General features: G+C 42.4%; 1 protein-coding gene across 2 annotated transcripts in view; it reads right to left on the bottom strand.

The window, feature by feature from the left end:
* Positions 1 to 4,622: 4,622 nt before the first annotated feature.
* bnc1 (basonuclin zinc finger protein 1) overlaps positions 4,623 to 14,197 on the bottom strand; it is a 37,031-nt gene continuing 27,456 nt past the window's right edge. For both annotated transcript variants that reach the window (XM_061756422.1, XM_061756432.1), the window contains 2 exons: positions 7,248 to 9,295; positions 4,623 to 6,466 (listed from right to left, as the gene is read on the bottom strand). In XM_061756422.1, the coding sequence (XP_061612406.1) occupies positions 5,689 to 6,466; positions 7,248 to 9,295 (2,826 nt within the window). In that variant the 3' untranslated portion in view covers positions 4,623 to 5,688. The remainder of the gene's footprint in view (positions 6,467 to 7,247; positions 9,296 to 14,197) is intronic.

The raw sequence follows: 14,197 nt of genomic DNA, 5'->3' as shown, positions 1-14,197 counted from the left end.
TTGACATTTTACACAACGTCCCAACATTGTAAAAGTCGCATTTTATTCAGTATAGCTCAATGCAATTATCCTGACGTAAGGTCTTCAGATAGCTTTTTAAACTGGTAACTATGCATTTCTTGTTAGCTAATAGGTTGATATGTCAGCTGATTGTGTGCATACTTTCTCAGAAATATAACATTACCAAGGTTAGATATTCAAAACCATGGGTGGGGGGAATCTTGACACTGGTTGGGAATCACTGCAGTACACTATCAACTGATTGTTGGATACAAACAGCATGCAACTTTGAAATCAATAACACATTAATCCTTGGTCGCTACTTTGCAGATTTCGCCTCTGGTTTGGAACTGAATCCCTGTCCATGGGGGAAGTCAGAGCTCCATTCTGAAGTCAGTTGTCCATGCTGGAAGTCAGAGCTCTGTGCTCGTCAGAGCTCCGTGCTGAAGTCAGAGATCCGTGATGGTCAGAGCTCCTCGCTGGTCAGAGCTCCGTGCTGGCCGTGAAGAACGATCCAAGTGTCATCCCCATTCAAATGAATCAGAATCAGAATCATCTTTATTTGCCAAGTATGTCCAAAAAACACACAAGGAATTTGTCTCCGGTCGTTGGAGCCGCTCTAGTACGACAACAGACGCACAATTGACAGAGAACACTTTGGAGACAGAAAGACATTGACAAAAAACAGTCACTGAGCAATAAAGGGTTGCTCGTTATCTGGTAATGCCGATACATTTTTTTTCAATGCATGAGCAACTAATCACAGCTTGGTTGTCATGCCGAGCGGCGGTAGCGCTGTTTCTGCCCGTACCTAGTCATTTGGGGGCACAGGGAACTCCACCACCCACCCACATCCACATGAACTGAAGTATTGTACTTTCGTTCAATTTTGACTTATGATGAGCTATGTTATTTAGAGCACTTTTCAAACATTTAAAATATGTTGCAATTATCTGACAGCAAGGATCACCAACGTGGTGCCTCCGGGCAACAGGTAGCCCCCAAGGACACCATGAGGAGCTTGCAGGCCCGTTCTAAAAATATCTTACGAGTGATGCGACATTGTGATTTTATAGGACCATTGTAGAAAGGATCATATGAAAATGTAGACACTGGCAGAAATGTATCAAAAATTGTGTCGCATATATATGTTTTTCTTCTCATTATTGTGAGACATCATTAACATAAGTGAACTCATAAACGAATAGCATTCATTATGAATAATAACATAATAATAACACTATTAGAGGTAATTTGAGCAAATTTGTTATTTCAGAAATGTAGCCCTTCCCATTAATCAGTACCCAAGAAGTAACTCTCAGCTTCCAAAAAGTCGCTGACCCATGTCTGACAGCTTAAATTAGCCTACTAATATTTGGCACCAGAGATTTAGAATAGTCATGATTATCTTCAACTGAAACGTTTGAATTCGAGAAAATTCTCCTATTTCCTGTGAGATGTAGTCCTTCAGATCCTTCTTCGTGATTAGTATACAACAAGGGACTCATCTCAACACTTCTACTGCAATTGATAAGAACATGAATCAACATTCAATACAGTTGACCATTTCAACCACTTTTATACTCACATCTTGGTGATGAAAATGCTAAATCGCAAATGCAATATTTGTAAAAGAAACTAGATCGCAATTAGATTATTTTCCCAAATCATTCAGCCCTAGGCCTGTGTGATGATGAGGGCAATTTAATTAGGCCCACAATGGGTTTAAAGCTAATTGGCTTCCCAATGACAAGGACTGGCTAAATGTGGCTAAAGGTTTAGCCACATAACAACGTTATGTTTTGGCTAACTACACACGTGTGGCTAGGAGATTTCTGTAGTGTTTAGCCACATTGGCTAAAAGCCTTCATGACCCTGTGCCAACCCTGCAATTGGTAAAACAGCTAACCTGTTCCACCATTAAAAAAATTATAAAAATAGAACTATATAATATATACGACAGGTATCTTCAAATGGCGTTTTTTTTCCCCCTCAGAATGGAGTCAGTTTTTTAGAAAGCTAGCTTGTTGATGTGTGACTCGTTTGCAGTAAATGATGTCGAGTTTGAGCATAATAAGATAATATTTCAAACATGTATTTCAGTGGGTAAATAAATGTTTGAAATAAATCTCGCTTTTTTAAAAACTATTTATTGTTGTTATATGACTTCATGTCAATAGTACAAATACATCTTCGTCTTTTCATTTAAGCCGACCTGTTTTATTTTTGTTTTGTCCATTGTTGACCCCAGAGAAAGCATGCTAATCATCTGGAGAGATAGAAAAATCTCCCTATATGTATTTGAATATTGGGGTGGAAAATATCTATTGAATTGTTACTTTTTTTTCTTGTGACTTAAGTACATTTATAAGTGTGTAGAACTTTTACTTTTGCAATAAAGCGGTGGCTTCAGTACTTTCACTTTTACCAGTTTTGTTTTTGTTTTTTTTAAATCCCGAGTGAGGTGTTCCAGGCACGCTGGAGTGACTACGTCCCCCCCCCCCCCCCCCCCGGAAGAGCTGAATGAAGTGGCTGGGGAGAGGCAAATCTGGGAGTCCCTGCTAAAGCTACTGCCCCCCGCGACCCGACCTCGGATAAGCGGTAGAAAATGGATGGATGGATGACATTGAACTGTTGACGACTGGTTAGCACATCTGCCTCACAGTTCTGAGGACCAGGGTTCAAATCCCGCCTTGCCTGTGTGGAGTTTGCATGTTCTCCCCGTGCCTGTGTGGGTTTTCTCCGGGTACTTCGTTTCCTCCCACATCCCCAAAAACATGCATGTTCGGTTCATGAGGAAACGAAACTGCCCGTGGGTGTGAATGGTTGTTTGTTGATACCAGAAGGCATTCACACCCTTTCCCTTTGTCCACATTTTGCGATGTTACAGACTTATTCTAAAGCTGATTTGAGAATAGTTTTCTTTTTTAAAAAAAATCGACATAAAATATCCCATTATGAAAAAAATCAAAACATAGTTGTGTAAATGTATTGAAAATGTAAAGATTTAAGCATAATAGGTACATAAGTATTCACACCCATGGCAAAATGTTTTGGTAGCAATCACAGCCTCAATTCTTCTGTACGAGCTTGGCACACCTGTTTTGGGGCATTTTCTCCCATTCTTCTCTACAGATCCTCTGAAGGTCAGTCAGGTTGGATGGGCAGTGTCGGTGGACGGCCATTTTTAGGTCTTTCCGGATTTGTTCGATTGGATTCAAGTCCGGGCTCTGGCTGGGCCACTCGAGGACACACACGGGCTGCTCCTGAAGCCATTCCTTTGTTATCTTGGCTGTGTGCGTTGGGTCATTGTTGCGTTGGAAGGTGAATCGACGCCCTAGTCCGAGTTCCAGAGCACTCTGGAACAAGTTCTCTTGAAGAATTTCTCTATATTTGGCAGCTGTCATCTTACCCTCTGTGATGACTCGTCGCCCAGTTCCTGCAGCAGATAAACAGCACCACAGCACGATGCTGCCACCACCATGCTTCACAGTAGGGACGGTGTGAGCTCGGTGACGAGCAGCATCATAAAAAACAAGTTTTCCCTTTGGTTTTAATGCAAAATAAAAAAACTTACCTTCGGAAAATCTTCAGATTGATTGACTTTTTTTTTCAAACCACCTCAGATTTCTTGAGAACAATTTGCTTCAGTATGCTAATAACATACTGAGGCAAATTGTCATAGTGATGGGCATGGCAGTTTTTTGGAGTGGACTGAATTCATAGAATCGGTTCGTTAAAAAGATTTGTTGAAAATATTCGCACACCGAATCGTTCAGTTCTTTTGAGCGACAACACTGGCGAATCGCAAATCATACGGCAGTACGTTTAGTGAAGTCCCGCCCCCACCCTGCACGCTGGCTGCTCATTTGTCAATCGCCAAAGATTTAGAAGTGAGCGACAGAACGTAACAGTAGTTCCGTTCCCGCTCCCAGCAGACTCGCTCACGGCGGCGGTCGAACTCAAAGAACGAATCATTTCATGAACTGATTCAGTTCAGTACGTTCATTCAAAAGATTTGTTCTTTTGAACAAAACGTTGGCAAACGAAACAACACTATATGTCATCTATATGTATGCATAATAACTGATCACAGTGATTGTAGTTCAAGTCACAGGTATTTGGAACTGAACATTATATTATTGCACTTAAAAATTCAATCTATTTATGAAAACCTAGGAATTATTACCATTCCAATTTCTACATACTACTACTACTACTAATAATAATACATTTGATTTTACATAACAATCCTGGTCAGATGAGATATTTTGTTCCAACAATTTGTTTATTGTATAATAGACCTTATTCATTGCATGGGAAGTATAGAATGTTATGCATAAGAAATTAAGTCTTTTAACGAACGGAAAATTGAGAGAGAATATCCATTCAAATATGTTTGTTTTTTTTTTTTTATTTCTTTGGGATGGATAGTCGAAACTGATATCAAAGGAAAATTAATGAGTCATATGTTTCAACTACTAGTGAAAAAAAACAATACAATCTACATTGTTTGGAAACACACAAAGAAAAACAAATAAGAGAAAGCCTATACAGTATCAATGACCATAGTGTACAACACAACCTTCCTGTCATTCATTAAAAAAATACACCCCAACAAAGAAAATATACAAATTTTAATGCCATGAAATGACCCTAATTACCATTGTACCAGCATGTTTGAATTTAGCAAAGCCACTATTGTATTCACAGTACAAGAAACAATTTATTCATGGTTTTGCATGTGTGTATGTTTCGGTGTCAACACGTTTGCAGCATTTTGATGACTATTTCATCCTTCAGTGTTTGACTCATTCACAGTACATGTATTGCAAGCCTCCAAACATTAAGTAGCTGGAAGTTCTTTCTCCAGGCGCAACAGAATCAATTCCTCTGTTGAAAACAGGTCCTATGCGATTTACAAATCCCATTAACCAAGACTGCTTTTCAACACACTTTTTGGGGTTTGTGCTTTATTTTCTATTACAATCGAGCCGAAGCCTGTATTCTGGTGTAAAGTGTGTAAAGTACTTTATGGACATGGCTTTTTTGATACTGCATACCCTTTTACTCAATGCGAAGGGCTTTCCGCTGTCTATACGTACACCTGTGAACTGTAAAAATCTTTGGTCGAGATTTGTAGTATCTAACAGAACGGTATAGAAAGAGAACAATACATATCACAAAAAAAAACATACGATAACTTACTGGTCAACTAACAACACTGCAGATCTTTGACCAACATTTTTCAAAAACCATTGTCAAAATGAACCATATGACACACGTACAAGTTTCTTCACAATTGTTCTTGATTATTAGATGATGTCCACCTTTGTAGTAAAGCTGTGAATAATTGAACACAAAAACACCAGGAAAAATATATATATACACACACGCGTACATCATCTCTTACTACAGATTGAAATGATGTGAATTGAAATTTGGACCGAAAAACATCATCCGGTAGGATTTCATTGCACAAGACTTACACTGGCACATGGACTGTATTGTTCACTTGTTTTTTTTTTTTTTTTTGTATACACAGAGCATTGTACTTTGTTTTTCTTTCCCCCAAATGATTGACGAGGTGGACTGTAATTTTAGAAGTCCTAATTGATGAGCCTTTTAGTTGCTCTGAAAATGAATAACACAAAGGAGGACTCTGCTGAATGAAACCTGCCACAATCTCTATCCCTGGTCAATAGACGCACCTGTGCTAACAACCAGGTTTCTGTGGAGGTTTGGGTTCTGGCTATGCCTGTTTCTGCTGCGTACTGAAGAAAATGTAGTGTCACATCCAGGAACTTTACATTTGTGAAGCAATTTGAGATGGACAGTCTTGTAGTGGGCCCTGAAAGTCCCTTTGTTACTGTAGACCTTTTGGCAAAAGTGGCAGGTTATTGGAGACCCACTCCCCCCTCCCTGAAGTCCATTCTGTGCTTCCCCACCACAAATCAAGATCTCCCCTGCCCCATGCAACAACATCCCTCGTCCAGGCCTCCCACCACTGATGTCGTCAGAGCTCTCCTCACTGTCCTCCACGTGGAGTCCCTCGACATCCTCCTCAGCACCATCTCCTTCTTTACTGTCAACTCCATCTGAGTCCCAGCAGGATCGGCCACTGCTGCTGCAGTGAATTGTCGCACAGGACGAGGTGCTAAGGTCCAGTACTGTCCCATCTTCACCACTTCCCCCTCTTAATACACAGATCCCTGGTTTTTGAGATGTTTCATTGCTTGCTAAAGGTGTTTGAATTTTGCTCATGGGGTAGACCAAACCCATGCGATTGTGTCCTCGGAATACCACAGAGTTCTGGCAGCTTGGTTCCTGCTGAAGAGACATATCTCTGTCCATGGCAACAGAGTCTCTCTCTTGGTAGTGGGTTGAGGGAGTGTAGAGGAAATGTGTTTGGTTTTCAAGGTCTTTGGTCATCAGCTTGTGGTGAAGGTTCAAATTTGCACTATGTCTGAAGAAGAAATATAAGCATTTCAATGTAACAGCATTATACAGTCCATAAATGAGGCACAATATATGCATTGATATGGCTACGATGCAACTACATTGAAAGATCTTCAGCAAGTCGTCGTCCCCACAAGGGGCCATATATCAAATAGCAAACTGATTTGAAAGGTTAATAATCAATTGTAACAACATTCGACAACGCTCCCATAATGTTGACTTTTTAGCCTCTAATAGAATAGAAACGCTCTGTTGCTTGACTTAGTTTCCCTCGATTGGTCATTTGTATGGCAGATCGAGAGTAGAAGCTAAATGAACTATATATTTTCAAACAGAGTTACACTCCAAAACATCGAGAAATATCATTCATTTTGCCTTTTATTGCACTTCAACTCAACTGCACCTCATTGCTGCCCATGACTTCGATGCAATCCCGTGTCTTAGTGCTTGCAAATTATAGACTAGCGATGACCTCGATAGGAGCAATTTCAGGGAAGAGGTCAACTTGAGTTATGAACAAATTTGTGAAATTCTAGTTATGAAAAATTGTTGTTGGAGTATGCAGAGACATGCCGAGGCCAGATGATGTGGACCAGTTGATAATTGTTTCAATAAATCTTTAGTGTAGAAAGTAATCAAATTGTTACTCTTATGTTGAAATTGTTTCATGTCAACATTTTGGAAATATGAAGCCTCCGCTTCTTTCCATAACCATTGCGTGATTCAAAGCCCCAATCTACCTTTATTTTCTGTAATATATTCAAGCAAGAAGCTTCTCTTCATCTCACCTGTCTCGGCTCCTGCGTGAGGGAAACGTTGCGCTGCAGCCATTGACTGTGCACATGTGGATCTCCTTAAGGTGCGCGTTTTGGTAGTGCATCTTGACACGATGGGGGTTCTTAAAAGTCTTACTGCAGATTTCACAGGGGTGAAACTGATAAGTATAAGAGTCAAGGTCTGATAAACTTGAGTTATCGTGACAGTCTACACTGGCCTCAGATCCTTCCTTCTTGTGTTCTGAAAGGTGAAGAGCATTCCCATTAGTCCACTTCAGCTTTGAAACCTGATCATCTTCATACTGTGTATTTGTACACTCTTTACCATCACTTTCCTCATCACAGTTGAGTTCCTGACTGCCCAACTGAGTGTCACCAAGGCTCTTCATCAACTTTTTTTTCAAAGGAGAGCACGAGCTAATGGTGGTCAGTCTTTCTACTTGTTGTGTGTTGTAATCGTTGTGCTCTTCCTGTGACATCCCTATAGTTTGGAGTATACAAGACTTGCTACTTTTGCTTTCTCGGTCCTCATCAAAATACATCCCTCTCTCTTTGCGCTCAATCCCAGCTCTCCCAAAGCACATTTGTCCTTCTGCTCTGTGACCATCACATTCTTCTTTGTCTCTGTCCAGTAAGGAAATGGCCTCTTCAAAGTTACTCCCCTCATCAATCCGCTCATCTCGTTCTACCATCTCCTTTTCAATCTTTATTGGCATGCTTGACTTTCGAGACTTTTTTTTGGGCATGGGGTCAGCGTTGCAGATGTCAGAAACAGTGGTATGTTTTCGAGAAACCGACGATGACAGTAGGGGGAGTGAGGGGAGTGTTCCTGGGGTGTTGGCAAGCTCTGCTGGGGTAACAAGGCTGCGGTAGAAAGGCAGGACTGGCTGTACTGTTTTTAAATTGGGAAAGAGAATGGCACTCTGGCCTATACTGGGGAAAGAGTTGCTGTGCATCTTTGGGCCACAATCCACCTGGTTCACCATGTAGCTGGGAACTGACTTGTGACTTTCTGTAGAGCAGATTGGAATGGATGTGACATATTCAGATGTTTTCTCTCCGGGAGAGCACTCATCCGCAGACAAGTTGTCCCTTATGTCTTTGTCTCTGTTGTTGCGATTCATGGGCATGTGAAGTCGTGGGTTAGGATTGGCACTGTGGCGGTTGCGACTGCGCAGTGAACTGAACACCATGTTGCATCCTTCAATTGTACACTTGTGCTTAATCTTCAAGTGCACTGCATTGAAATGGATTTTCAGTGTGCCTTTATCATAGAAGGTTTTCTCGCAGGCATTGCAAAATACACGGCCCTTCTTCAGAGATCCTCCGCCCCCACTTCCTACTGAAATCACCACTCCACTGCTCTCATTGTGCAGTTTACCAACGGGTGACATTTGAATCACATCAGAGATCATGGAGGGTGTGGGGGGCCCATCAGAGTAGTTGTCACTGGTTGAAAAATCTTCCACTTCAATCTTTGTTGTCGAGGAAAGACATTCAACGCGTTTGTCTCCACCTTGGTCTTGATCAGCAGTAAATATAACAGAGTTGGAACCCATATGGCTGCTGTCTGCTGAATATGGAATATGAAGGGGGTTATCACTTACTGGATTGTCCTGCTCTTGATCATCTTGCCTCTGACTCTGATGCTCTACTGATCCTTGGCATGATTCCTGGTGTTGTTGGTGAAGCTGCTGGTGTGAACCTGCTGGGGAGCCAAGAAATGGAGCTGGAATAGAACTTAACATCTGGAAAGGCAGCATGAAGGCCATGCCATTAATGAAGTTCTCAAAGTGGTGCATGTTGTTGCCATTCTGCTTCTCTGCTTTGGTTGTAGACAAGTTGGTGGCGGGGCACGGAGTGTTACGCTCAATGAAAGTGCGAATATCTGAGATGGTGCAAGTGCTGGGAACTAAAACTGCTTGCCCCTCCTTGTCTTGTAGAGCCATGAGCTCCACTATGGATTTGGTCTCACCAAAGCGAAGGAAATGCTGCAGCATTGCAATCTCCTCCTCAAATGTCATGATAGTCCAGCGATCCAGTACCTTCCCTGCTACATCCTACCAACAAAATAGGGGAAATAGGACAGCAAAGTGGCACAAGGAAGTGAAGTGGGAAGGGTATATGAATGGATGTGGTAGATTGAAAGTGAGAGGGGAAAGGAAGAAAGATAGAGAACATTTCAACATTAGTGCTGTCTTTTGTGTTACTCATTCATATTTATACTTCAGGATTGATGACAGACCCTGCCCGAGACAGAACTGCAAAATAAAGGAATCACATGAAGAACAAACACTGAAAAAGTTCACTATACTGGCGTGTAATCATACAAGTCATTTCCATTCATTTCGGGAGGCTGTGGCTCAGTTGGTAGAGCGGGACGTCCATTGACCGAATCACGGCTCGAACTGTCGAACGGTATTGAAGTATCCTTGGGCAAGACACTGAACCCTGAATCGCTCCAAGTGGGCCCGGTACCACCTTGCATGTCAGCAGCTGCCCACTGAGGTGTGAATGGCTTTGTAAAGCACTTTGGGCACCATATGGTGTACAAACCGCAATTCCAATGAAGAAACCAGAATACAGTGGCACCTCAGGTTGCCAATGACTGTTTACGAACAATTCGGGTTAGGTACTAAACTTTTGTGAATGGTCTTGGTCTGGACAAATGGAAGGATCTATGTTGTGCTTCTTCTGCTGCGTGACGACCACTGAATCTGCGCATAACACTCGGATGTAAGCTGCAAAGTAATTGTCTGCTTGGCGGCGTGAGGTGGAAATCTGTTCTCGGCGGAGGTGCCGCCTCCACATCTTCAATCATCCAATCACCAGTCGAATAGTGTTTGTAATTGATGTGGTAAAAAGAAGTCTGGAAACCCTTTTTTTCATCCAAAAATACTATTTACAGTATATATATGATTTATTTAATTGTAGCATCTCTTTATTAAAACAACAAACAGTTAAGGTTGGTGGAATCACATCAAAATGGCTCGACATGGTGGCGTTCGCGAGGCGGAAGTTCCGCCTATACGCACAATCAACCAATCAGATGCAACCAGCATGCGCTATAGTCACATGAAGGTTTTTCTAAAAAAGTAAACAAAGAGCTAAACAGTCAGAGAGGCGCCCAAAGATAGTGTTAGCAAGCAGTTTTCATCCAGTAGATGAGCAGAAATACTCAAAATAATAGACGTGCGTCACGCAATGCAACTAAGGAGGTAGGCACGGTTTCTTCGATTTTTTCTTCTTCTTGCTCTTTATAAGACTGACAAAAATCATAAAATCGTCGCTGGTGAGAGCGTGAGTGAGGCAATCAAAAATAATCAAGAGAAATGTGCAGCAAATTGCCCAACAAAGCAATGAATCTTTTAAATGACAATGTGATGTCCCACTTTCTGATTTTATTTTCTGAACAGAAAAATACAAGTTTCCCTGGATCGGTTTGTTGTGCCAAAATCAACCAATGAATTAGAAAAGAAAACACCTGAATCAGAATTTCAACGTTACTATGGAAGAAGACTCTTCTTCAATGAGGGGCTGTAGTCCTCTTTCCCCTCCTAAGTTAAAGTTAATGAGCAATAAACTGTTATTTATTTTGTGTTTTATTTCTTTAAAACAGTGTGTTTTCACTTATTTCGATATTGCACTATATTTTTAACCACACACTGATAAAAAGCAAGTATAATTTAATTTTGGGGCTGGAACGGATTAATTGCATTTCCACTCATTTCAAAGGGAAACATTACTTCGGTTTAAGAACATTTTGAGTTACAAACAGGGTCACGGAACGAATTAAGTTCGTAACCCGAGGGTCAACTGTACAATGATTGGCAAATCCTTTCCACCTATTTTTCAAAGACAAAATCTGTAATCTTCAAATGAATGAACCTGATTGTTTTTTTTAATTATTATTTTTAAAAATCTCATTTTGAATTTGATGCCCCCAATACGTTCCAACGAAAGACTGGGAATGTTGAGGAGTGCTAAACACATACCTGTTTGAAACATTCCAGAGGTGAACAGGTTAATTGGAAACAGGTGAATGTCATGATTGGGTGTAAAATTAGCATCCCCAAAGACCCAGTTGTTCACGAGCAAGGATGGGTCGAGGTTCACCACTTTGTGAACAACTGCATGAGCAAATAGTTCAACAGTTTAAGAACAATGTCACTATTCAGTTCCAAGTCATTTCGGGATGCCATCATCTACGGTCCATAATATCATCAAACTATTCAGAGAATTGTTTTGCATCAAGGTCTCGAGTGTCATCATGGTGTGTGTAAAAGTGCGACAATAATAATGTTTTTATCTCATCTCATCTCAGGTGTTTTCAGCTTCTGGTGCCACATTGATGGTTTATGCGACCAAAAGGAGGAAGACCGTCTGCATCCTCAGCGGCATGCGCAGCATGGTTGAAAGCGGGGCTACCCGAGAAAAAAAAGCCAAACACAGTCACCGACGACAACAGCGGGAAGTACAGTGTGGATGTGATTGACCAGCTGGTGCGAGAGTACACAGTCACTGTTTTACAACATGATTGAAATTGCAGCGCTAAATGCACATGCGCTTTATCAGGCATGGACTGGGGGTGAAGGAGAGACAGGTGGACTTCCTGGTGGAGCTTGCAAGCTTGCTCAGTCACGTGGGAGCTAAGAAGGCGAATGAGGACAAACTTCGGCAACAAGGTCTCACGCCTGGCCAAGGGAAAAGGGCAATGTGTCTGTCTCCTCATTAACCTACTGATGACACAGCTTCAGGAGCAACTGAGGGTTCAGTATTTTGCTCAAGCATAATTGTACATGGCCACAGGGAGCGAGGATTGACCCACAACCTTTGGGCGGAAAGAGGAAAAGAACCATCCGGACTGTTATGGACGCAAAGTTCAAAAGCCAGCATCTGTGATGGTATGGGACTGTGTTAGTGCCAATGGCATGGGTAACTTACACATCTGTGAAGGCACCATTCATTCTGGAAGGTACGTACAGGTTTTGGAGAAACATATGCTGCCATCCAAGCAACGACAATGCCAAACCACATTCTGCACGTGTTACAACAGCGTGGCTTCGTAGTAAAAGAGTGTGGGTACTAGACTGGCCTGCCTGCAGTCCAGACCTGTCTCCCATTGAAAATGTGTGGCGCCTTAAGAAGCGTAAAATACGAAAACGGAGACCCCGGACTGTTGAACAGCTGAAGCTGTAAATCAAGCAAGAATGGGAAAGAATTCCACCTACAAAGCTTCAACAATTAGTGTCCTCAGTTCCCAATCGTTTATTGAATGTTGTTAAAAGAAAAGACCCCACATTTGGTCAATTTTAGAAATAATTTTTCATCATAAACACGATCGAATTCTTTAGAACAGGGGGTGTCAAACTCTTTTTTGTCTCGGCCCGCATTGTAGTGATGATTTCCCTCACAGGGGCGTTAGAACGGTGAAATCATCCATCCATCCATTTTCTGAGCCGCTTATCCTCACAAGGGTCGTGGCAGTGCTGGAGCCTATCCCAGCATTCAACGGGCAGGAGGCGGGGTACACCCTGAACTGGTTGCCAGCCAATCGCAGGACACATATAAACAAACAACCATTCACACTCACATTCACACCTACGGGCAATTTAGAGTGCTCAATTAACCCACCATACATGTTTTTTGGGGTGTGGGAGGGGCGTGATGTGCTTTATTGTTGGTTCTAAAGCATAGGTGTCAAACTCAAGGCCCAGGGGCCAGATGCGTCCCGCCACATCATTTTATGTGGCCCGCGAAAGCAAATCATGCTCGTCAACTTCCGTGATTTTCGCTCAAATCTGTACCCAAATTCCAAATTGTCATAATAATAAAAAATTATGTTGAGATATTGCATTTTTATGTGACCAAACCCTTCTTCTACAGTAACTTAAACAATACTTTAACAAACTATTATCCTTGTCTTCTGATTTCAAAACTAGTAATGGTAATAATATTTTTGTTTATGATTAAATATTTATATGGTTTCACTGGGCGGCATGGTGGCCGACTGGTTAGAGCGTCTACCTCACAGTTCTGAGGACCGGGGTTCAATCCCCGGCCCCGCCTGTGTGGAGTTTGCATGTTCTCCCCGTGCCTGCGTGGGTTTTCTCCAAGCACTCCGGTTTCCTCCCACATCCCAAAAACATGCATAGTAGGTTAATTGACGACTCTAAATTGCCCCGTAGGTGTGAATGTGAGCGCGAATGGTTGTTTGTTTGTATGTGCCTTGCAATTGGCTCGCAACCGGTTCAGGGTGTACCCCGCCTCCTGCCCGATGATAGCTGGGATAGGCTCCAGCACGCCCGCGACCCTAGTGAGGAGAAGTGGCTCAGAAAATGGATGGATGTTTTTCTCCATAGCTTTAATATTTCATCAGAACCACTCACACCATTTATATTAGATGGAGTAGCTGTTTTGTAGTTATTAATAGTTTGTATATTTTTCCCCAGAAACCATTAACATTATGTCTTTGCAGCTTCCTTGCCAGTGAGTCTGCCATCATGTTACTTTAATTTATTTTAATGTGGCAAAGTGCAGATTTAAACCTAGCATTAGTGCATTTTTTATTTTCCCCCGCCCTCCTTTCCCTTGTCAGGCTGCAGGGAGATACCCCCGACCCTTTTTGGTCCCCCTTGGGTCCCCGCCATCCTCTCGCCTCTCCTGGCACCCTTGCCAATTATTGCTCGCAGCGGGTGCTTAACATGGGCTTGCTTTTGGCAGACTGTGATCTGTTTTTTTTTTCGGGTGGCAGTTGGCTCCTGCATTGGGCCTGGTTGCTGGTTGGGCCCCCCATGCTTTCTGGGGGTAGTGGAGGTGGCGGCGGTGGAGGGGTGCACTGGGTGGGGGGTGGTGGGGAGGATTGGGCGTGGGAGGGGGTGGTCTGGTACCTGTGCCCTCCCTTTGGGACTGGTCGGGGCGCTTCGATTGGTCTGGGGGACCGCCCTGGGTCCTGGGGAGTA

The sequence above is a fragment of the Phyllopteryx taeniolatus genome, chromosome 2, assembly GCF_024500385.1.
Source record: "Phyllopteryx taeniolatus isolate TA_2022b chromosome 2, UOR_Ptae_1.2, whole genome shotgun sequence".
NCBI classification, from domain to species: Eukaryota; Metazoa; Chordata; class Actinopteri; order Syngnathiformes; family Syngnathidae; genus Phyllopteryx; species Phyllopteryx taeniolatus.
This window is presented reverse-complemented; position numbering and strand designations above follow the sequence as displayed.